At 40.9% G+C, this 25,795-nt stretch overlaps 1 protein-coding gene across 23 annotated transcripts in view; it reads left to right on the forward strand.

Moving 5' to 3' along the window:
- The window catches only part of NRXN1 (neurexin 1), a 1,233,750-nt gene that overhangs the window by 167,420 nt on the left and 1,040,535 nt on the right, over positions 1-25,795 (forward strand). The window contains exon 5 of one of the 23 annotated variants that reach the window (XM_077811987.1): positions 12,839-12,856. The exons of the other annotated variants lie outside the window; for them this stretch is intronic. Coding sequence (XP_077668113.1) covers positions 12,839-12,856 — 18 coding nt within the window. The remainder of the gene's footprint in view (positions 1-12,838; positions 12,857-25,795) is intronic. 23 annotated transcript variants of the gene reach the window in all.

Consider the following 25,795-nt stretch of genomic DNA (forward strand, 5'->3'; position numbering starts at 1 on the left):
CTAGGAGGGTGGTGAAGCATTGGAATGGGTTACCTAGGGAGGTGGTGGAATCTCCATTCTTAGAGGTTTCTAAGGCCCAGCTTGACAAAGCCCTGGCTGAGGTGATTTACTTGGTGTTGGTCCTGCTTTGAGCAGAGGATTGGACTAGATGACCTCCTGAGGTCTCTTCCAATCCTCATATTCTATGATTCTATATAAAATATCCATTTCCTGGATCTCTATAAGGCTCTTAATGTGTAGGATACCATCTTCTCCCCATTAGCTCAGATAAGTCAGGCAAGAACTCACAAACTCATGCCTTGCTAAGTGCTGCCACATTCTCTCACTCTGAGACAGAATCCTGGAGCCGTTAGCTAATAGCTAAAGTTAAGTTCCACAAGCTCTCTAACCCCTAGAGGTAACAAATGCCCTTGCCCCCACCCCTTCCTCTAGGTCCATACAGCACATTGTGGCGGACCAAACATTACCCAAATGGAGGGCTTCTCTCATAAGTAAAGCCGGAATTGCACTGTATGCAAGTGGTACAGGAACTGGAACTCACAGTAGGCATGCGTCTTGATCCTGTGTCATTCAGCCCGAGTCCACAGTGCTGTCTGTAACACCTCTATTTATAAACCTTCATGCTTGCGCTCTGATTGGCTCAGATCTCAAAAGGTGTGTATGACCTGCCAGGTGGTTGCCTGCAATGAAAATTTTGTATGCAGCCTCAGAATGGGTACTAGGCATGCTGGACACCTCCTACACCTTGTTCTAGAAGTTTCTGGGTTATCCTAAATTGAGCTGTCCTGCCCTGCTCTGTGCATGCAAAGACAGAGTATCTAACTCGTATCCATGTCTCCTCCCCACTGCTTCTCTCCTGCTCCGCAGGGAGAAACAAAGTCAAATGCTGCAATATAAAGTGTGTGGGTTACAATAGTATAGAAGGGAGAGCAGCCAGGTAGGTAGGAAGTGGGTGGGCATAGGTGGAGAGTGTTCAAAGCCTTGGTTCCTGCCTTACACTTCCATGAGACACCAGCCAGCACATCTGTTTTGGTGCAGAGAGGAAACCAATTTGCACCATGTAACAGGCTGGTCCAGAGGGCTCTGTGTTCTAATTTATTAGAACAGCTTCTTCCCTACCCTGAGCAAGGGGGGAATCTGGGACCAAACTGTGATCTTCTGTGTCATGAGTCAGTCCCTGATCTGCTCCTGGGGCAGTACAGCTTTGTGCTGCTCTTTACTCTGTGCTTGTGGTAACTCTGTGATCGAGCCCTTATTGCAGATGTTAGCAAGGTGATATTGGGAATTTTTTTACAAACACATTTTGTCCAAGTGTAAAACTGATTTGATATACTGGATTTAAACAGCACAGGCTTATCATCAGCTTTATACTTTTTGCTTACCCTGGGACTCTGTGTGTGGAATTAAGATATTTTTCAGACTTCGCTACTGTCACTAAAGGTGTACTGTGAAACAAACTTTGTACATCAGTTTAACAATGCTCTGAAGCCACTCCCTTCCATGAAATGTATTGTCAGTTCAGCATTGTGTTTCATAATCTGCATAAATCTTTGATGTCCAGCCCTCTGGGACAAAGATGGAATGGAAATAGTTTTAGATTACATACTATGATATATTTGACTTTTGCAAATCAAAATAGCTACAAAATGAAAGTTATGAACCAGGGAGTACAGTAGCTTACCAGACCTTGTGCTAAATGAAAAACATTCATTACTTGATCTTTCTGCCACGTATAGTATACACACTGACTTGTCTGCATTGTAAAACCTCTCAACGTACTCCTGCAGAATTTTGTCCCATTCCAAAATACTGTTTCTGTCTGTGCTCGCATATGTGGCCTTTTAACTCTCTTTGTCAGTTCTGAATGTTATTCCTATCAGAACTTTAATCAGGTTGGCCCATAATATGTTTCCTTGCTTTGCATTTCATCAGACTTCAAGAGTTTTTCATGTTTAATTATTAATTGCTGACCAATAAAAGGATTTCATAATCCAGATGGTCATTTTTTTCCAGAATTGTATGTCCTCAGCATCAGCAAATTCAACCTTTGTGGTTAAAGTAATTGTACCACTGTACACATGAAACGGCACAAAGTATGCTTCTAAATTAGTTCTGTGATATCATAGAATCATAGAATATCAGGGTTGGAAGGGACCTCAGGAGGTCATCTAGTCCAGCCCCCTGCTCAAAGCAGGACCAATCCCCAACTAAATCATCCCAGCCAGGGCTTTGTCAAGCCTGACCTTAAAAACCTCAAAGAAAGGAGATCCCACCACCTCCCTAGGTAACGCATTCCAGTGCTTCATCACCCTCCTAGTGAAAAAGTTTTCCCTAATATCCAACCTAAACCTCCCCCACTGCATTGCTTCTTGTTCTGTCATCTGGTACCACTGAGAACAGTCTAGATCAGAGGTAGACAACCTATGGCACGCATGCCAAAGGCAGCACGCTAGCTGATTTTCAGTGGCACTCACACTGCCCGGGTCCTGGCCACCGGTCCCGGGAGCTCCGCTGCTGGGGTTCCATCCGCTGGCCCCGCTCAGCCCGCTGCCGGCCTGGGGTCCTGGCCACCAGCCTGGGGCTCTGCAGCCGCCCCCAGCTGTAGCCCACTCACCCCAGCCTGGGGCAGTGAGGGGTGCAGACAGGGGCAAGAGGGGGCACAGCTCAGCACCCCCACCTTAAAAATTGCTCCAGCTCCACTGTACTATGATATTTTTTAAGTCCTGATTTGTTGCTTACATCACTATCACGCCACCTGGAACAGTGCACTGCATTTGATATTGAGATTAGAATGTACATGCAAGAACTGGAATCAGAATTTTCTGACAGATTTCAAGATTTCCAGGAATTTGGCCCAATGCTTTCTTTTCTAATAAAACCTGAAAAGTTCAATGAAAGTGACTTGGATTTGTCTGTATTTCAGTGGAGGGGTGTTGAAGATTTCAAAATGCAGCTCATTCAGTTAAAAAGCTCAGAATTCTGGGCATCAAAGTTTGGAGATCTGTGGAGTGCACTTGAAGCTACCGAGAGAGATCATGGGGCCTCTATTCTGATCTGCTGGACGTCCCTGCCAGTGAAATTTAACTGTTTGAAGAAAATTGCGTTTGCAATGCTTTCAGCATTTGGATCCACATATCTGTGTGGACAGGTATTTTCACACATAAAATCTGTCCTCTGTCCCTCTTGGAGCTGGTTAACAACTGATCACTCAGAAACCTGTGTGAAGCTTAAAGTATCCAAATACGTGCCAGAGATTGGAAAACTCAGGAAGGAAAAGCAAGGGCAAGGATCACACTAAACTGATAAGATCTGCATTTTAATTTAATTTTAAATGAAGCTTTTTAAACATTTTAAAAACTTTATTTACTTTGCATACAACAATAATTTAGTTATATATTATAGACTTATAGAAAGATACCTTCTAAAAAAGTTAAAATGTATTACTGGCATGAAAAACCTTAAATTAGAGTGAATAAATGAAGATTCAGCACACCACTTCTGAAAGGTTGCTGACCCCTGGTCTAGATCCATCTTCTTTGGAGCTCCCTTTCAGGTAGTTGAAGGCTGCTATCAAATCCCCCCTCATTCTTCTCTTCTGCAGGCTAAACAATTCCAGTTCCCTCAGCCTCTCCTCATAAGTCATGTGTTCCAGTCCCCTAATCATTTTTGTTGCTCTCCGCTGGACACTTTCCAATTTTTCCACATCCTTCTTGTAGTGTGGGACCCAAAACTGGACACAGTACTCCAGATGAGGCCTCACCAATGTTGAATAGAGGGGAATGATCATGTTCCTTGATCTGCTGGCACTATCCCTACTTATTCAGCCCAAAATGCTGTTAGCCTTCTTGGCAACAAAGGCATACTGTTGACTCATATCCAGCTTCTTGTCCAGTGTAACCCCTAGGTCCTTTTCTGCAGAACTCCTGCCTAGCTATTCGGTCTCTAGTCTGTAACAGTTCATGGGATTCTTCCGTCCTAAGTGCACGACTCTGCAGTTCTCCTTGTTGAACCTCATCACATTTCTTTGGGCCCAATCCTCCAATTTGTCTAGGTCTCTCTGTATCCTATCCCTACCCTCCAGTGTATCTACCACTCCTCCCAGTTTCGTGTCATCTGCAAACTTGCTGAGGGTGCAATCCACACCATCCTCCAGATCATTAATGAAGATATTGAACAAAACCAGCCCCAGGACCGACCCTTGGGGCCCTCCGCTTGATACCAGCTGCCAACTAGACATGGAGCCATTGATCACTACCCGTTGAGCCCGATAATCTAGCCAGCTTTCTATCCACCTTATAGTCCATTCATGCAGCCCATACTTCTTTAACTTGCTGGCAAGAATACTGTGGGAGACAGTGTCAAAAGCTTCACTAAAGTCAAGGAACAACACGCCCATTGCTTTCCCCTCATCCACAGAGCCACTTATCTCATCATAGAAGGCAATTAGATTAGTCAGGCATGACTTGCCCTTGATGAATCCATGCTGACTATTCCTGATCACTTTCCTCTCCTCTAAGTGCTTCAGAATTTATTCCTTGAGGACCTGCTCCACGATTTTTCCAGGGACTGAGGGGAGGCTGACTGGCCTGTAGTTCACAGGATGTTCCTTCTTCCCTTTTTTAAAGATGGGCACAACATTAGCCTTTTTCCAGTCATCCGGGACCTCCCCTGATTGCCATGAGTTTTCAAAGATAATGCCCAATGGCTCTGCAATCACATCCGCCAACCCCTTTGGCACCTTTGGATGCAGCGCATCCGGCCCCATGGACTTGTGCTCGCTTTTCTAAATAGTCCCAAACCACTTCTTTCTCCACAAAAGGGTGGTCATGTCCTCCCCATGCTGTGCTGCCCAGTGCAGTAGTCTGGGAGCTGACCTTGTTCGTGAAGACAGAGGCAAAAAAAGCATTGAGTACATTAGCTTTTTCCACATCCTCTGTCACTAAGTTGCCTCCCTCCTTCAGTAAGGGGCCCACACTTTCCTTGACTTTCTTCTTGTTGCTAACATACCTGAAGAAACCCTTCTTGTTACTCTTAACATCTCTTAGAAGCTGCAACTCCAAGTGTGATTTGGCCTTCCTGATTTTGAAGAAACCTCAATAAGGATTCTTTAAAATACAGCCAACTCTCCTGGACTCCTTTCCCCCTCATGTTATTCTCCCAGGGGATCCTGCCTGACAGAGTCAAAGTCTGCTTTTCTGAAGTCCAGGGTCCGTCTTCTGCTGCTCTCCTTTCTTCCTATGCAATTAATTTATTGGGGGTAGAAATTAACACTTGTTCTCTGAATGAATATATATGTGAGGCTAAGGATAAAGGTTAGTTTCTCCAAATGGATCCATGCAGATGCATCTTGGCTCCTGTGCAGATCCCTTTGGAAAACCCAGCCTTACAATTTTAAATGACTGGCCTCAAAAGTGCATCTGCATACTTTTTTTGAATCTGCAAATGCATTTTAAGTATTAGCATTGGTTACACTTGTGAGGGGCTGGACTTGATTATCTAGTACTTATTTATCACCTGCTATGATCCTATGTGTGAACACTGATTTGACATCTTACTCATATTATGATCCTCATGCTGCCATTTCTGATGCCTGGAAAACTGGTATTGTAGTTCCTCTAAATCCACAGCAATTGATGAACACACTGAGTTTAGCCACACTATGATAAATTAGTTCTCAACCGATTCATGTTATCCAAATGCACGTAGCATAAAAAGTTATACTATTACACTGAAGTCCTGAAGTGAAATTCCACACGAAGACATAAGTATGAGACCTATCAAATCAGAATCAGGCCTCACTGTAAATTGTGAGTCAAATGGAGATCAATCTTGTGGTCTTTCCATACCTAGCAACAGTATAAGGTGAGTAGTGAAGAATGAGACTTTACTTGCTTTAGTCTCATCTAATTACTAGTTAAAGATAAAATATTAAGTGATAGTTGTAGTCCAAGGAGGGGGAAAAAATCTACCGGTCACCCTACCCATGCAAGAAATGTTCTTCCCATACCCAATAAAAAACTGTATCAACTACTATCTTGAATGGAGGCACTTGTTCATGCTTTTTTAAAAAAAATCTGTAATATAAGTTTGTGAATGTCTTCTTTGGGAAACAATTAGCCTTATATTGCTGGCAAGATCAGTGTAATCCCTGTATCGCTGCCAAAGTACCAATTGCAAAAGCTAAAGATGGGAAGGAGTACAATTGCTTAAACAACAAGAAAAATTGAAACCGTTTTTTTCTTAACTCAGTGGAGCTGTCCATTCACTCCGGAGCACACTGGTTTTGAAGGCTTTGGACACTGACATCTCCTCTTCTATCCAAAAAGTGTGATTTTTAAAAGGGGTTCCACTTAGAGCCTGCAACTTTTCTATATAAACAATGCAAAAATCAGCCTGATAAGGGGTCTTCTGCATCATGTTTTAATTGATATTACTTCCTTTCTCCCACTATTAAGATTGTAAATTCTTTGGGGCAGGGACTTCCTGTGTGTTTGTATAGTGCCTAGCACAGCATGGCCCTGATCTTGGCAGAGAGCCCCTGTGCACTAACATACAAATGATGAATAATATATTAAATGCCTCATACATTCTTCTAATGTTTGTGTATTCCTTCTGCTGTACAATTTTCTGTGCCTGGGCTGTTAAATATGGTATCTTACTGGTGACATTTTCTCCAATATTGTTTTTAAGGAAATTTAATATGACAAAAGATCAAATAAGTTATTTTCTCATGTTGAGTGCATCATCTGTTATTCCTGGTCCCTTTGTTTCATGAACAGTAATTTCAGCCCTTTAACCTTAGAGCAGAAGATAAATGTAGTAAATTAATTCGTCCTCTGCTAACAGAAAAGTCTGACAAGTCCCATAACTGATTTTCGACCTTTATTAATAGCTCCTTTGCTGAACTCTAAGGACCTTATTCACTCAGGAAAGGTCAAATGTTAGCAAGGAAAAAGGACTCAAGGCTTGAAACCAAAGATGAAATGGTGCTCTTGGTTTCTCTGTGAGATGAACAGTACTTAAGAAACTGTAATAGAGATATTTGACTGAGATTTTTATTTTTATCCAAGATGTGTGATTGGAGCTTTTTTTAATGGAGCATTTGAGTTGCATGTAACATTCCTTTTAAGAAAAGATTATAAATTTAAGGAGGATCTGTGAACACCTCATTGGAAGTGTTCGGCAATCGCACTATTAATAGCTGTGCTTCGAGTAAAGGGTAGCTATATTTTTAGTTAAGCCTGAAGGACAGTTACAAAGTATCTGTGGGTAGGAGAGGGGAAAAATGGCAATTAAGCTGTGAAGGCAGCAGCAATATACTTCTAGCTCTATCCCATTGCAAACTCAGGGGCCCCTTCCTGTGTACGCTTAGGCCTAGTGTGTACGGCTATAACCATCAGTGGGTAAAAAAAAAATTAATTGATTATAGTTATATTGGCACAACCCTAGTGTGGATGCAGTTATAGCTTTATAAAGGTGCTTTATCTTGAATAATCTCCTACACTTATGGGAAAACTATGGCAGTACAAGCACTTATATCCTGGTATAACTGCTGTAACTAAACTGCTGGAGTTCTAGCACCAACAGTAAGTTTAAAGTATAGCATTTTATGTGTAGACAAGGCTTAACATAAGTAATTGTATTTGCTGGGTTATATCTGTCTAATAGCATAGTAATTAAGAATTGTTCCCGCTTGGGAAACTTGTCCAAAGCCAAAAATATCTGTTGGAATCCAAGTCAGTACCGGAAACTCGGGAATTCCTAGCTCTCACACTTCTGCTTAGACCTGTCCAATCATCCGTCTCTGAACTCTACCTTTCTCTCTTTCCTGGAAACAAAACAAAAACATATGTCCTCAAACTGATAAATGCTAGGAATACCATTCAAAGCAGGGAAACAGGATATCTATTTGATATCCATTTGCAGATTTTCATCTGTAAAAGCTAAGGCATGAGTTAAGAAGGCAGCGTCAGACTTTATGCAGCAACACCCTTTTATGCCCACTGAAGACATGGCCCTAAATTGCTTGGGCTTGGTTGGCTTGTGTCACAACATCAGTGATCTTCTTCAATATAAAGAACTTAATTGAAGAAACAGATTCTTTTTCTACTACCCAGTTAGATGTTGTAGTTGGAGTTATTTTCCCTTGATGTAGACTGGAAACTGTTTTGTAATCATTGATTTTAAAAAATCATTATAAATAGGAAGCAGTTTAAAAACTGTACTAGTTGTTTTAATGAAAAATGATGGATCTGTTTGCAAGGATGCCCAAGATAAGGTGATCATTAGCATGAGACAATCAACCTTGCCAAAATGGAGTGCCCTTGGCTTTGCCTAGGGATTTTTCAAATTCTAATGTGGTCAATTATATCCTGATAATGACCAATTCATCAGGTGCTAGTGCTTAATTAATCAGTTTTACTGTAGGAAGGCTGTAGTTAAAAAGTGTATAAGTCATAATAATTTATTCAGGCTCACTTCATTTTGAAAGCAACAAAATTAAAGATAAATGTTAACCTCACTTTGCCCACTTTTCCATTCAGAAATAAATCACACAGAGATGCACATCAACCAGTTTCAGTGTGGCAAATCTGAAGTTATCCTTTTTATACATAAATTGCCATTCCACAGCAGAAACACTAGTTTAACACAAATGTCATGTGTGTTGCACTTTTCATTCTATCACTCTCCTAAAAGAAATCTAATTGGGATAAAAAGAAGTTAAAGGGGAATTCTCTAATAAAATGGGTTCCAAAATTTAAGTTCCATCAAAATAAGCTCTTATAAATCATAGCTAGTAGAAATATTTCCAAGACATTTTATTTTAATTTCAGTGCAAACAGGGCTGCTTTTAACTTGTAAACAAATAAAAATTCCTCTGTAATATTTATAATACAAATGTGAAAGAAATGTGCATATCAAGACTTATGGTCTGTTTTTCTAAGCTACTAAGCTCCTGAGCTCCTATAGATCCCACTGACTTCAGTAGCTGCTGGGGTTACACAGAAACTCTGAAAATCAAGCCACAAATATCTAGAGGCCAACTATTTTATTATTTGTATTCCCTCATTGTGATAGGCACTGTACAAATGTATAACAATGAGACTCTCTGTACCATATAGAGCTTACAGTATGAGGCCATTTTGCCACTTTAACTGTACTGGTATAGTTAAAGCAGCAAAACCCTCCTAGTATAGATGCAGTAATATCAATATAGTTTATTTCGTTTTCTGAGCTGGAATAATCTATATATCATCTTTATATCTGTATAACTGCATCCATAGGGTTTATACCAGTATAACTTTATCAGTTAAACACCACACTTTGAGGACTTGTCTCCACTTACCAGGGGATCGACACACGGCGATCAATCCACCAGGTGTCAACTAGACCTGCTAAATCACCCACCAATTGCTGTCCCTCGACTCCAGTACTCCACCAGAATAAGAAGCATAAGGTAAATCGAAGGGAGAGTTTCTCCCGTCGACCCAGCGCAGTGTAGACACCACAATAAGTCGACCTAAGGTGCATCAACTTAGGTCAACTTAGCCCCATAGTGTAGACCTGCCCTTACCCAAAACAGTTATACTGGTAAATCTTTTGAGGGTAGACCTGAACCTGAAATTATTTATGCATGTGTTTAACTTTACAACCATGAGTTAGTTTCAGTGAAGTCAATGGGGTGTTAGTACCTGTTAGTAAATATTAACCCTTCCCCCCTCTTTTTCCTGTATCTTAAATTCATTTGAATATTATCTATTTCCTGAGAACCTTTTACAATATTAGCAAAGACTGTGCCTGAATTCAAAGGCCCAGAGTGTTGATTCTTAACCTGTGAATGATCTGTATTCAAAAACTTCATGTGATCATGTATTGGGCTGTATTTCATTATGGCTGGTGCCACCAAGTCTGTGGGGAAATAGATGTCCAGGGAAAAGATCCCTCAAACTGATAAAAAGATGTTTATGGAAGTATGTTATAAACCAGAGTGGATGATTGATAAGAGGTACTTGTTGTTGCAAATGTTTTCTGTAATGTTTTTAACTCAGTAAGAATTGCCAGTTGTCACAGTTGTCAGTAATAATGACCGGATTAGAATTCCCTTTAGTTTATCGATTATGTAACCTAAAGATACCATAAAAGAAATTTCATAAGTAGTTAGTAAAATTAAAATGTTTAAATAGAACACATAGTGAAATTAATCATGGGAAAGTATTTTCCCTCCAAAAAGGAGTTTCTCTACCACCCTTTTAAAGGATAGAGGTTTGGGGAGTTAGATTGGGAACAAACACTCAGAATTCTACCAGGTACAGAGAAAGGGACTAAACTCTTCACCACCTACAAGGGATGGTCAAGTATGTCTTTTCTGTATTCCATGCAGTGCTGTACTAAACTCTGGTTGTTATTCTTTGATTAAATTATTCCATTTGAGCTTGTTGTTTGACAATCTGAAACCATTAACTTTAAGCATGCAACAGGGGACTACTTATGGAAGTAACGTTATGCATTGTTTGCAGGATCAAGGCCTAAATTTAAGATTGTAGATTACAGGTGAAAGCAGCAGACAGACCAGGGAAGTACAATGCAAGACTGGGGGTGGACGTGAGTGTGCACAAACAATTAACAGGGAAATAGTCTATTTTCATTGTAAAAGCTAAGAGAAATGCAAGAAAAGGAAACAGAACATAAAACTTGGATTGGGTCTTTAAACTTGCATTTCACTAATTAAGCTGTGAGTAACATCAATAAAGAAATCTGAGCTTCAATTTCTTTCTCCATGAGTATCCCTTTTATTGGATACAGTATAATTTGGGGCAAGCAAGAACACATGTTCTTTGGTTTGTCAGCAATCTGGTGAATATATATATTAGTTCCCATTTTGTACTGCTCAGTGATAGTTTACATGACTTAAGATTATCTGCATAAATTATACATTGTTGTGCTTCCCCTATAAGCCACCTATATTCTGTGGGGCGTTTGCTGTGGACTGTGAAAAACTGCCTATTCATGTGGCACGGGCTCTTGTTTCCAGCTGCTAAATCATATTCAGAGAAGTTCAAGATCCCTTTTCTATTTGCCACTGGGGGGAAGGAGGAATGTTCAGACACTATGGCCTGGTCATACTGTTGGTCTACACAGCTGTGAATGGGATGAGATGTGGTCTGTGAAACACTCTCTATTCTGGTGTGTTCCACATTATTAAAAAGTTTTTGAGACCCTTGTATTATGGTAAGCGTAAAGTTCAGAATAACAAGTGATACATGGGAATGTGTTTGTACTGCTTCCAAGTAACTCTTAAGAGAACATGCAAAAGCATTCTAAGACAAACTAATTTGATGGTATTCATTACTGCAGTATTAACATTGAAGTTGGAGATTCAGAACAATGGCAGTAGTACGCTGAAATAAGGTTAATAATATTTGGCAACTACCATCTTAAAAAAGCTTTACAAACATTGTAAGGTCGATAAGTACAGAAGGTACTTTTTACTCTTTAGCTGTGGAAATTGAGGCAGAACAATGACTTGTTCAAGAACAAAAAAGAAGTGCATATCAAAGGTAGGATTGGCAATCAGAGGTTCCTTTCTCCCAGTCATTCATGTGTTTGCGTTTTTGTGTGTGTACACACACACACACACACACACACACCCTCAGCACTGTAGGCCTACTCTCTTACCTTACTGTTAATGTGAAATAACTTCATTGATGTTGGCAGTGATCTCATCATTAAATCGCAGTGCCAAGGTGTCAAGTCTGACTTTTTGTATTTGACCGCTGCAGACTTCTTCTGGAAACTTTTGGCACCTAGGTACAGTCCAAACTGGGGGTGGCATAGAGGGTGAGGAGGGAGCTGGTGGTTTGGGGGAGGTACTCAGATGGGTCATTAGGGAACTTAGGGTCAGTGTTGCAATGCCTATCTTCAGCTGTCTTCCACCCAGTGGAATCTATAGCCCTAACTTTGGGCTCCCTGTACAATGCATGGGGAAAGCTAGGTGTCTAAGAATGGGATTCACAAAAGCCAGGGTGCTGTGCGGGGAGCCTAAGCTAGCTGGTAAGAAATGATGAAGAGAGGGTTGTGGCTTAAACCCCACCTCTCAAAGCGAGTTAGGTGCCTTCTCTCAGGATTTGCAGTTGCCAGCCTTTTCTTGCAAAAAAAACAAAACAAAAACTGCTGTAGTGGGGCTGGTGCTACTTTATGCCCGCTATTCCAGTGGTTAGAGCATTCACCCATGATAAGGGAGATCTGAGTTCAAATCTCCGGTCTGCCTGATTCAGAGCAGGGACTTTGAATTTTGGTCTTCCATCTCCCAAGTGAGTGCCCTAATCACTGGACTATGAGGCATTCTGGGGTGGATCTCTCAATCTTTTCTGTTGAAACTGTTCCACATTGTATAAACACCTTAAAATTCATTGGAGCAAAGAAAAGAACCTGACTCTTCCACATCACAGGGAGACGCCGATCACTGGGCCTTAGCGTCAATTTCATTTTCTCTGGTTCTGCTGGGGCTTAGATGCCAAATTCTGAATATAGTCAGGATTTAGATGGTTCTGTATATACCCACTAGCAGAAAATTAGGTATTTAGGGGACTTCACCTTGGAAATCTAGCTGCCTAGGGGCTTCAGGCACTTATAGGTTTAGGTGGCAACTGAGCAGGGGTTCTGAGGATCTGTGTTTTGGGTGCCTAAAGTAACAGTTAGGCACCTAAATCTCTCTGTGGATCCAGCCCACAAATCCAGCACACAAATCTAAGTGTGTATTGAGTGACCATAGTGTCTTGTGATCCTATTAATGCAGGGACTGTGAATAATTGTTCCTAGTCCTTGTGTGGAATGTGAGATGGGGAAGGTTCCTTGAGTTCTGCCTTACTGAATTCCTTCCTGTTACAATGTGGCCCTTATTGTTTGCACAATCTCCATGAGATCTATAGATGGAAGGTGATCTACAAGTGCTGCATAGTAACCATAGACTAATATATCTTCATGTCTCTCACAGTGCAGCGGATGCCACTAACATGTGTCCTCTGTGACTCTCAGATAATCAAACTATTACCACTAAATAGTGTGCTGTCATCCTTAAATTAAATTTGGAACCCTTCATCTGCATCCTTAAATGAAATTTTGTGCTGGGAGTGAGCACAAAAGACCAGTATATAAGGGTAAAAAAATATCTAAACTGATCATTTCTGGTACATTTTGATGCTTTGTCTCATGCTTAATGGGTGGAGAGTCTTTCCATCTATATACTAAACAAACAACAAACCAAACTGTTATCTCTAAGTGTTCCCCAGGATACCCAGTTGTTATTTTGCACAACACAACAGGCCTTCTCTTTACACTAAGCATCTGCTTCACATCTTTCAAAAAGTGTTAAGAGGGTACACTAAGGTTTCAAGAGGATGTGGGGGTGGGGAAGAGAGGCCTAGAAAGAATTTGCCAGTATATTTGTGCTGGCAACCCCTATTGGAGATGCAGCTACACCGGCAAATTAGTTCTGTTGCCAGTATAGGTAGTACAAGTTCTCCAAATGAAATAAGCTGTCATGGCAAAAGGACTCTTTTTGCTGGTATAAATTACATTTCCACTAGGGCTTTTTGCCAGTTAAAAAATAGACATAAAGAATCACACCTCTAAAAATGTAGTTGTGTCAGCAACATTTCTAGTGTAGAACTGGCCTGATTGAGGTATTTGGAAATAAACTGGCATCAGAGCTGAGGTCTGCATAGTGGAGCAAAGGGGTTACTTCAAAAGTATGCTGGCCTCTTTTTGGTGTTTTTTGTTTGTTTATTTTTTAAAAAATGTGTGAGATCATTAACTGCAGTATTGCAACATCTGACGTTTGTGCTGCTTCCTCAGTGCAGCTCCAAACAAATGGCTTTATGACACTTTCCTATATTAGATGTTAATTTGTTTTTTAAAGTATTGAGCACCTGAGTCAATCTGTTCTTTAGCCCGCTGGGAAAACACTGCAGCTTCAAAGATGCATTAGTACAAGGACAAAAGGAGCTAGTTCAATTTCCCACACCGCCGTCTTTACTGCACCAGTGTGCCTCTTCTTTCAGTCTATAAATGTTTGCAATTTCCAGTTTCTTAAGTTGAATACTTTCATTTAGGATTTATCCAAAAAAGCATCTAAAAAGTGGGTTAAATGCTGCTGTCCTTGAAACTATGGTTTTGAAAATAAACTGTAACCCTGCTAAATAATTTCTCTTGGTGGGGTGGGAAACCGAGCAATATTGGTTGAATGTATGTGACATAATAGCCTGATGTGTCAGGAAATTACTATAGTATTTGGAAATGTCAAATCTGTCTCCACATTCTTGGTGACATCAGAGCTATTGTACTAAGGTGTGCTGATCCTCAGTTCTGTCTAGGGCAAATTACAGTGTAGACATTTTGGTTCCTATACAGTGAGTCTGCACCCGCACCTCCACACAAAAAATATAAACCTGTATGTGAAAACGGTTTGAGTGTAAAATAAATATTACATGTGAAAGGTATAGGAAAACAAAATAGCACTTTGTGTATTTAAAACCAGTTTGCCTAAGGATGGTTGTGTACGTTCTGGACTTCATGGCAGTTTCTACTGATTTGATTTCTTGAGAAATCCTTGATTCCATATCACTGTAGTGTTTGGGGTTATATAGTTAAATTGCATATAGTAAAATATTCTGTAGGACCAACTTTCAATACAAATGTGGAAAGATATGTCAAAGGAAGGGAACAAAATAATTCTTCATTGTGTGGTTGAGAAATCTGTGTACAGATAAAAACAGGCAATCTTCACTAAAGGAAAAGAATCAAAAGCATCAGCCATGTCCAACCCAGTTGAATTTCTGTTAATCCAGTTGATAAATAACAGGTGCAGCTATCTGACCTAAAACTGGCTCAGACTTCATTTAATTGTGCACCATTCAGGAAAGGCCACCTAATTATCAGATGTGAGAATAATAAACCTTAAAGTATTCATGTGCCTTGCACCAGTTTCTATAAATCCTGTCCTCCGACTGATGTAATTGTAAATTAATATGATTTTGTTTAACAAAATAATTATTCTGCTGCAGTATTTGAAACTAGGAATGGGCAAAAATTTTCATCTAAAAGATTTTTTGACACAAGCACAGTGTGTGGGTGACCCCGCAAACATATAATGAATTTTGGTTAAAAAACAAATAAATCCTGATAATAGAAACATTTAATGTGAAATGACTTTTTGAATATTACTTCTATTTTATTTTTTAAAGTTAAAGTCAAATGAAACAAAACATTTTGTTTTCAGTTAAACTAAATTTTCATTTGATATGAAACAATTTTTTAATTATTTTTGGTCCAGCTAGCAAACTGAAAAATCAGTTATTTGCACAGCTGTATTTGACTCCATGCAATGAAGCATTATACTCGTGCATAAAATTCTGAACGTGAAATTGAGTTGAACAAAGGGTTACTTACTAGAGTATTTTATTGTCTAGAATTAACAAAACCAAACATTGTCACTTACTTCACTTCTGAGTTTGTTTGCCCTCTGTCTGTACAAATCTCTGTCCCTCTAAATTATTCTATTTCTTGAAAAAGTGTACGTAAAATCTGACATTGTCTAGAGAAGTTAAAATAAAAAGGGATCCCATTTGATTCAAATATCTCCTGGTGTTTTTTGTTGTGTTCCTCATTCTGGATATTTGTCTAATTTTAAAGGGCAGTGTCATATATCTGTGTGTTGGTAGGTGGAGAAGTGTGATCATAGTGGTGAGATCTTTTAAAAAATGTTTGAAAGGGTTTTGGTTTTTAAAATACCATGGGGCTAGCCTCATTTATTTAAAAAAAAAAAATAGATGAACTTTACATGCTCACAAGGGAGACAAACTTTTAATTTCTGGGTCCACTTTCTCTGTCTTCCTTGTAGCGGAAAGGGATGTGGCAGAGGTGACATGCAGATGAAGGAAAGCAGAGCTGGTCAAAAATTTTCCATCAAATGATTTTTCAATACAAATGCAGTTTCTGCAAAACTGCTGGTCTCTTTTCTGATTGAGCCAAGTGGTGCATCATGGAAGATGTAGTCTGACCAAGAAACCCAGCCTGTAAGGAAGGAGTCGGGGGTGGGGGAAAATCAGGCACCCAGACTACAACTCCAGTAAGGCAATGTGCTACTACAGGGAGATGTAATTTAATGTTGAACTAATTCAGAATTAACCGCTTCAACTTGGGGAATATCCAAGTGTTTTCATTTTGATCAAAAAAGCTGATATGAAACATTTCACCATTTTTGAATCAGTACTTTTCAGAACTTCTTATTCCACATACATCTTTTATTTCAATTTCTTTGTCCCAAAAAATTTTTTGTCCATCCTCTTTGAAACCCCTTTCAGGTAGTTGAAAGCAGCTATCAAATCCCCCCTCATTCTTCTCTTCCGCAGACTAAACAATCGCAGTTCCCTCAGCCTCTCCTCATAAGTCATTTTTGTTGCCCTCCTCTGGACACTTTCCAATTTTTCCACATCCTTCTTGGAGTGTGGGACCCAAAACTGGACACAGTACTCCAGATGAGGCCTCAGCAATGTCGAATAGAGGAGAATGATCATGTCCCTCAATCTGCTGGCAATGCCCCTACTTATAAATCCCAAAATGCCATTGGCCTTCTTGGCAACAAGGGCACACTGTTAACTCATATCCAGCTTCTCGTCATACCCTAGGTCCTTTTCTGCAGAACCGCTGCCTAGCTACTCGGTCCCTAGTCTGTAGCGGTGCATGGGATTCTTCCGTCCTAAGTGCAGGACTCTGCACTTGTCCTTGTTGAACCTCATCACAATTCTTTTGGCCCAATCCTCTAATTTGTCTAGGTCCCTCTGTATCCTATCCCTACCCCCCCAGTGTATCTACCTCTCCGCCCAGTTTGGTGTCACCTGCAAACTTGCTGAGGGTGCAATCCACACCATGCTCCAGATCATTAATGAAGATATTGAACAAAACCAGCCCCAGGGCTGACCCTTGGGGCACTCCACTTGATACCAACTAGACATGGAGCCCTTGATCGCTACCCGTTGAGCCCGACAATCTAGCCAGCTTTCTATCCACCTTATAGTCCATTCATGCAGCCCATACTTCTTTAACTTGCTGGCAAGAATACTGTGGGAGACCAAATCAAAAGCTTTGCTAAAGTCAAGGAATAACATGTCCACTGCTTTCCCTTCATCTGCAGAGCCAGTTCTCTCGTCATAGAAGGCAAATAAATTAGTCAGGCATGACTTGCCCTTGATGAATCCATGCTGACTGTTCCTGATCACTTTCCTTTCCTCTAAGTGCTTCTGAATTGATTCCTTGAGGACCTGCTCCACGATTTTTCCAGGGACTGAGGTGAGGCTGACTGGCCTGTAGTTCCCTGGGTCCTCCTTCTTCCCTTTTTTAAAGATGGGCACTACGTTAGCCTTTTTCCAGTCGTCTGGGACCTCTCCCAAACGCCATGAGTTTTCAAAGATAATGGACAATGGCTCTGCAATCACATTCGCCAGCCCCTTTGGCACCTTCGGATGCAGCACATCCGGTCCCATGGACTTGTGCTCGTCCAGCTTTTCTAAATAGTCCCGCACCACTTCTTTCTCCACAGAAGGCTGGTCATGTCCTCCCCATGCTGTGCTGCCCAGTGCAGTAGTCTGGGAGCTGGCCTTGTTCGTGAAGACGGAGGCAAAAAAAGCATTGAGTACATTAGCTTTTTCCACATCCTCAGTCACGAGGTTGCCTCCCTCCTTCAGTAAGGGGCCCACACTTTCCTTGACTTTCTTCTTGTTGTTAACATACCTGAAGAAACCCTTCTTGTTACTCTTAACATCTCTTGCTAGCTGCAACTCCAGGTGTGATTTGGCCTTCCTGATTTCACTCCTGCATGCCTGAGCAATATTTTTATACTCCTCCCTGGTCATTTGTCCAGTCTTCCACTACTTGTAAGCTTCTTTTTTGTGTTTAAGATCAGCAAGAATTTCAGTGTTAAGCCAAGCTGGTTGCCTGCCATATTCACTATTCTTTCTACACATCTGGATGGATTGTCCCTGTAACCTCAATAAGGATTCTTTAAAATACAGTCAGCTCTCCTGGACTCCTTTCCCCCTCATGTTATTCTCCCAGGGGATTCTGCCCATCAGTTCCCTGAGGGAGTCAAAGTCTGATTTTCTGAAGTCCAGGGTCCGTATTCTGCTGCTCTCCTTTCTTCCTTGTGTCAGGATCCTGAACTCGACCATCTCATGGTCACTGCCTCCCAGGTTCCCATCCACTTTTGCTTCCCCTGCTAATTCTTCCCGGTTTGTGAGCAGCAGGTCAAGAAGAGCTCTGCCCCTAGTTGGTTCTTCCAGCACTTGCACCAGGAAATTGTCCCCTACACTTTCCAAAGACTTCCTGGATTTTCTGTGCACCGCTGTATTGCTCTCCCAGTAGAGATCAGGGTGATTGAAGACTCCCATGAGAATCAGCGCCTGCGATCTAGTAACTTCCGTTAGTTGCCCGAAGAAAGCCTGGTCCACCTCATCCCCCTGATCTGGTGGTCCAGAGCAGACTCCCACCACGACATCACCCTTGTTGCTCACACTTCTAAACTTAATCCAGACTCTCAGGTTTTTCTGCAGTTTCATACCAGAGCTCTGAGAGTCATACTGCTCTCTTACATACAATGCAACTCCCCCACCTTTTCTGCCCTGCCTGTCCTTCCTGAACAGTTTATATCCATCCATGACGGTACTCCAGTCATGTGAGAGTTATCCCACCAAGTCTCTGTTATTCCAATCACATCATAATTCCTTGACCGTGCCAGGACTTCCAGTTCTCCCTTCTTGTTTCCCAGGCTTCTTGCATTTGTGTATAGGCACTTGAGATAACTCGCTGATCGTCCCTCTTTCTCAGTATGCAGCTGATCGTCCCTCTTTCTCAGTTTGAGGCAGGAGCCCTCCCCTCTCACTCTCCTGTTCATGCTTCCTCCCAGGATCCCACTTCCCCCAGAGCTTTGGTCTCCTTCCCCCGGTGAACCTAGTTTAAAGCCCTGCTCACTAGGTAAGCCAGCCTGCTTGCGAAGATGCTCTTCCCTTTCTTCTTTAGGTGGAGCCCATCTCTGCCTAGCACTCCTCCTTCTTGGAACACCAATCCACGGTCAAAGAATCCAAAGTCTTCTCTCCAACACCACCTGTGTAGCCATTCGTTGACTTCCACGATTCGATGATCTCTACCCAGGCATTTTCCTTCTACAGGGAGGATGGACGAGAAGACCACTTGCGCCTCAAACTCCTTTATCCTTCTTCTCAGAGCCACGTAGTCTGCAGTGATCCACTCAAGGTCATTCTTGGCAGTATCATTGGTGCCCACATGGAGAAGCAGGAAGGGGTACCGATCCGAGGGCTTGGTGAGTCTCGGCAATCTCTCCGTCACATTGTGAATCCTAGCTCCTGGCAAGCAACAGACTTCTTGGTTTTCCCAGTTGGGGCAGCAGATAGAGGACTCTTTTGTTTAATCTTTGTGGTTTTCCCCCTTGTATGTTACTACTTTTCATCATCAGGTCCAAAGCATAATATTAGAATGTTTTAAATAATACAGGAGTTTATTAAATTAATTTGCCATGTCAGTGTTATCATTGGAAATGATCATTCTTTATTTAAACGTCAATGTTCAGTGGTAGTGAAAATTCATACTACTCCACCATTGATATAATTTTCTTGGTCTATTAATGTTGCCTTAAGCAGTTCTAAAGCGATTTCTGAATATAAAATAAATTCTGAACTATGTGCTGCTAGTTATAGAGTTGGGAATGTGGAATCCTTATGCACAAATTTATCAGTAGCTTGCTGATATCCACTACTAGAAAAATTAATCCACAAATCAGGCTTCAAGTATATAATAAAACATGGTACTTGCATCAGATTACATCATGTCATAGAAGATGAGGTTACAGATCATCCAGTATAATATGTGGCTAATAATACAGAAGCTATGCTTTCATTTGGCTATTACACTATCTTGTCAATTGCCCTGTATTGAGTGTACTGTACTTTTTTCCTCTTCTTAATCCTGTGGATACACCAAAAAGCTTTGTCCATTAAGTATCTGCAAGATAAAACAAGTCTCCATTGCAGGTAATACTCCATCTCCTTGCTTGATTTTGCTCCCTCCGACTTTTACGTATTAAAATATATATAAAGACAAATGATATTATGAAAATGTGTGTACATACATAAGCACATTCAGTTACCCTTAGTTCCTTCCATAACTCACTCTCTTTCTGCTACATCCTGCTGGCTTGTGTTTAACTTGGGGCAAGTTTCTGAGAGATACTGAGCACCTGCATCTCCTCTTGTAGATTTCATGTTGAATAAGCACTCAGGAAGTAGATTGGTAGTAGCGAAGGCAAAGCTTGTCTGGGTAGCCAGCTCAAACTCAAACTGCTTGGTCTTTTAGAAAATGTCTAGTTACTACTTGCCATTCTCAGAGGCTTAACACTGGTATTGGTATGGTCACTCCTGTACTGTCATACCCTGTCATATGATAACTTTAATTAAAATAGTGGTGGGTTCTCAGCATCACTCAGGATTGTCACTGGGCAGGTTCTGATCATGCAAGGATATCTTTGTGGGTCACCTGTGTGGAGCTCTTTGCAGGGTTGGGGCAAGGGGCCATCTTAAATTTGTCTGTACATGCCATGCACATCTGTTGCATTGCAGAAATAATGGTAAATCCTGCAGTATATCTTGCATCATGAAAAGTTAATTCACAGCTAATGCAGCTTAGAGATGGGTATGCAACTGATATAACAGCTTATAGCAGCAAGGGAAGGTTTCTATGCAGCAATAAAGCACCAATGGAAGCAAAATGTGGCTATGTATTACTAACAATCTCTGGGTCATCACTGCTCTGAATCAAACTGTCTGTGCATAATTATTCAAAAGCATTAGGAGCTGCTGGGCTATAAACTGAGCACTCCACGTAGTAGTCAGGATGATGCATTGGAAAAGCTATTTTTATTTTTTATCTGTTTGGGGGATGCATATATATATATATATATATATATATATATATATATATATATACACACACACATACATATACATACACACACACACACACACCTGGTCATGTGTACATATTACAGCACTTAAAAATTTATAAGAAACAGATGGGACCAAGAGCCAAACTTGTTTAAAAAAATACTCCTAGACCACCTCATAACACAGACTTCCACCACCACTCCCATTTCCCAAACACTCCTCTCAGGGAAAAATACCAGACAATAGGTGGATCTTTCAGTATGAGTCAAAAGCCAAGAGGTTTGACATGATTGCAACAAAAGGGGAAGAATACTGCAAAGTTTAAGATCCCTTACTGACTATGCCTGGTGAAAAGCCTCTCCCACTTAAATTGGGGGATGCTGTCTGAATTGCCTCCTTGAAGTCAGTTGGTACAGTAGTAGAGATACAAGAAGCAGTCTTCAGGAATTCAGGACTCAAACATGTTAAGGCTGTATAGGTTAAAACAAATATCATAAATTCTACTTGGAAATGAAGGAAGCCAGTGCAGACAATAGAGAACAGATCTGATGTGCTGCCAGTGAGACAGACCACTGAGTTAGCAGGTAGCCTTATTCTGCACCAGCTGAATTTTCCAAAAAGTCTTAAGGAGCAGCCTCACACAGAGCACTCAGAGGTAATCTGTTTTTCAGATGACACATGCATGCATCGCTATGTTAAATTCCACATCTGGAAGAAATGTAGAAGATAAGAGACATTTTTTTAGCGATTGATGATAGCTGAACATCCAACAAGATTCAGTTGAGTAACAAAAGGAGGACAAACACTTTTAAAGGTGGAAAACAGACCACCTCCACTATTGGGGAAACAAACTGCCAGTATCAGCACTCCCAGCATTCCTTCTCTTAGGAGATTGAAAACTAGACAGGACAAGACACTAGAAGACACTAGATGGTGAATGCTGATACTAGAAGACACTATCTTGGCAGGGAGCTGGACTCGGTGACTCTCCAGGTGGCTTTGAAAATTTCATCCTTAATTTCACTATTAATCATCTCCTCCTTTCTGTGATTCTGAAGAAGCATGCACAGCTTTTTAATTTGTATTCACAGCCATACCCTCTCTAATGGGCAAATAAATTTCCAAAAAATCAGAGATAATGACCAACATAAGGGGAAAAATAAGGCTGAGATTCACTGCTTCAATATTCAATTGCATTTTATGTCTGTATCTACCTATATTAGTATCATTTTTAAATCTCAAGTTCTGGAAGAGTTAAGAGCCCTGTTGTATGGCTGCAAGCCCAGCAAAGATTTTCTTTGGGTAGCAAATCTGATTACACAATTCATATTCTCCACAATTAAAGAATCCCTTTTTAATATTGTTGTATGGGCTGAAGGCATCTATTTTTAATGAGTAAAAATTTAGAATTAACTCAAAATAAGCTTGTTTGTTTAATTTTGTTAATCTGTGCGTTCTTTAAAAAAAGGACGTTTTGACTGAAACGTATCAAAGCTTTCAGTGAAGACTGTGATCCCCACAGAAACCTTGGAGGGATTCCTGACTAAAAGAGAACCTCAGCTCCCACACCATTCACTGAATCCTTTTAAAGTCTTTGGAAAGAATGTATGTCAGAACTGGGAAAAAAGGATTTGAATGCCACTCAGAGAGACAAGGGGCTGGTGGCTATTCCACCATGGTGGTTATGCTATTTCATTGTCTCTGTGAGTTTTTCTGTGGGGTTTTCAATAAGCCGTTTAAAATTTGTAGGGCATTCTCCCAATGCAAAAATGTTAAACCATTTTTTTACATTGAGACTATTGATAGTATGGGCCGGATTTTTCAGAGTCATGTTTTATCCCTCTTCCCCCTTCTTCTCCCCCCCCCCACCACAAAAAAAATTAATCTGTGGACATGGGAGTAAAATGCTACCACAACCAAATGTTCACAAAGGTGTCTCTGTGCCTCATTGTGTCACAGCTGAAAATACCAGATTCAGGAAACTGCTGAGAAATAGGGCAAACTCACTCCTAAACTGGTGATTATTCTATCATAAGATATAATGAGCCAGTAACAAAAGTAAACTTCTGTTTCACCACACTGGTTAACAAGAATTCAAAAATACAGTCTCATTAGGCTTTCCAGCCCTTGCTTCATCACCCAGACCCTGGACTCTATGATGAGTGGTTACTGAAAACCAATTTCGGCACATATAGAATCCTCTAATCCCAAGAGATCAGCCACATAGCCAGTTCAATATATAACTCAGATCTTACCCCATAATCATGCTATTGCCAATCCTTTAGTATCTACTATCTAAAGGTTTATTTATATGAGAAAAGAAAGAGGAGAGAGTTAAAATGTTCAAAGAAATCCTATACATACAATCATTGCAAAGTTCTTCGATCAGCTTTATAGCAGTAATGTTATGGACTGCTAGCTTGTCAAATCTCTCGTAATTTCCAAAAGACTGGCAGGTCCTCAGTCCATCATCAGTATGCCCCCTTTAGTGTAAGTCCATAGTCCAGAGATCAGAGCAGGAAAGAGGCAAAATGGAGATGCTTTCAGGTTTTTTTATACCTTCTCCCATGTGGAGGGACTTCTCTTAGTCTTTGTGGAAAATGACAGGCACAAGATGGAGTCCAGAGTCACATGAGCAAGTCACATCCCTTTACGTGCTTTGATTATTCACAGGAGCAGCCATTAACCCGTATTCCAGCTAAGGTGTCTACTGGAAGGCTCACAGGTGGGGAGAAGCTTCTTCTGTAGCCCATTGTGAGAGTCAAGTGTTCTTTAACAGGCCATCAACTTGAATGGCCCATTCACAATGTGTTGGCTAAACTGGATGTAAATTACTATTGGTGTTACCGCAGGAGCAAATACACTTGAAATACTAGTATATAGTCAATATTGGTAACTTTAGATACAAAGATGATGCATGCATACAAACAAACAGGATAATCATATTTGATAGACTGTAATGTTTCCATTGATACCTTACATGACATTCTATATAAGTTTTGTTGCAATTGTCTAACAACGGCAATATTAATGGTCATGATTCAGTCATACAGAATCACAGATGGGTCTAGTGGATTGCCGTATCGGGGGTCAGGAAGGAATTTCCCCTAAATCAGATTAGCAGTGACCTGAGGGATGTGTGCTGCCTTCTGCAGTGTGGGGCACAGGTCACTTGCCAATATATCTCAACCAATTCCGTGCTATTGCCGGGGCCTCAGGCATTGGTGCATCTCAGTCCCTCCTATTCGCTGCATATGGCAAACAATAGCTTAGGGTTAGTCTACACTAGAAGGGCTACATTGGGGCAGCTGGACAGATGCAGCTGTATCACATCTGGTGAAAAGACTCTATGTTGATGGGAGAGTTTTCCTGATGCCATAATAAATCCACCTCCATGAGAGGCTCTTCTACCAACATAGCACTGCCATAGAATCATAAAATCATGGAATAATAGGGTTGGAAGAAACCTCAGGAGGTCATCTAGTCCAATCCCCTGCTCAAAGCAGGACCAACACCAACTAAATCATCCCAGCCAAGGCTTTGTCAAACCGGGCCTTAAAAACCTCTAAGGATGGAGATTCCACCAACTCCCACTACAGAAGGGATGTGGACAAATTGGAGACAGTCCAGCGGAGGGCAACAAAAATTATTAGGGGCCTGGAGCACATGACTTGTGAGGAGAGGCTGAGGGAACTGGGTTTATTTAGTCTACAGAAGAGAAGAGTGAGGGGGGATTTGATAGCAGCCTTCAACTACCTGAAGGGGAGTTCCAAAGAGGATGGAGGTAGGCTGTTCTCAGTGGTGGAAGATGACAGAACAAGGAGCAATGATCTCAAGTTGCAGTGAAGGAGGTCTAGGTTGGATATTAGGAAAAACTATTTCACTAGGGGGTGGTGAAGCACTGGAATGCGTTACCTAGGGAGGTGGTAGTATCTCCTTCCTTTGAGGTTTTTAAGGTCATGCTTGACAAAGCCCTGGCTGGGCTGATTTAGTTGGGGTTGGTCCTGCTTTGAGCAGGGGGGTTGACTAGATGACCTCCTGAGGTCTCTTCCAACCCTAATCTTTTATGATTCTATGCTTCTATGACAGAGCCAAACCTAAGGAGTCAGGCAAAGCACATGTAAACAACTGCATACCTTACTGTGATTGAGTCCCTTGTGTGGTCCCCAAGTGAGTAGAACTTGTTATGATGATATGCCACTTAGAGAACCATTTCTCTGCAAACTGTTAGACATTAAGTGTAGCTTATATTGGAAAAACTGACACCTACAGTGTTTTGAGATGGTAGGCAGCCCTTACATTAATATATACCTACATAGTACTGTTTCATGCAAAACATGCCTGTTTGCTGACAGAGCTATATTAATAGAATATATGAATTTTGAGAGGATTATAGACTTGTTTCTGGTACGGAAGGGTATGTGAAATAGATCTTTACCTAGATAGCTTAAGAGGGAACAATTCCATCCTTCTCCTCCCCCAATGAAAGTATGTTTAATCTTATTAAACAGAAGGTTTTTGAATTTAAGATTCTTACCTGTTTTAACAATGTACAGCATTTTGAAAGTGCAATCAGGCTTTTGTAAGTTTGTGAGTATACAATTTTGCTTGTTACTTGTGTATGGCTTGAAAGGAAAGCTTAAAAAGGAAAGAGTTGCTGGAATTTCCAGGAAGAAAACCTCTCTCAGGAAAGCCCCTGTAAATCTCTCCTGCTTTTAATTAGAAGACTAGGCATTAAATACAGATGTGGAGGAAAGGAGTGAGAGAGCTTTCTGTAAAATTAGTGG

This window comes from Eretmochelys imbricata, chromosome 3 (genome assembly GCF_965152235.1).
Source record: "Eretmochelys imbricata isolate rEreImb1 chromosome 3, rEreImb1.hap1, whole genome shotgun sequence".
Classification (NCBI taxonomy): domain Eukaryota; kingdom Metazoa; phylum Chordata; order Testudines; family Cheloniidae; genus Eretmochelys; species Eretmochelys imbricata.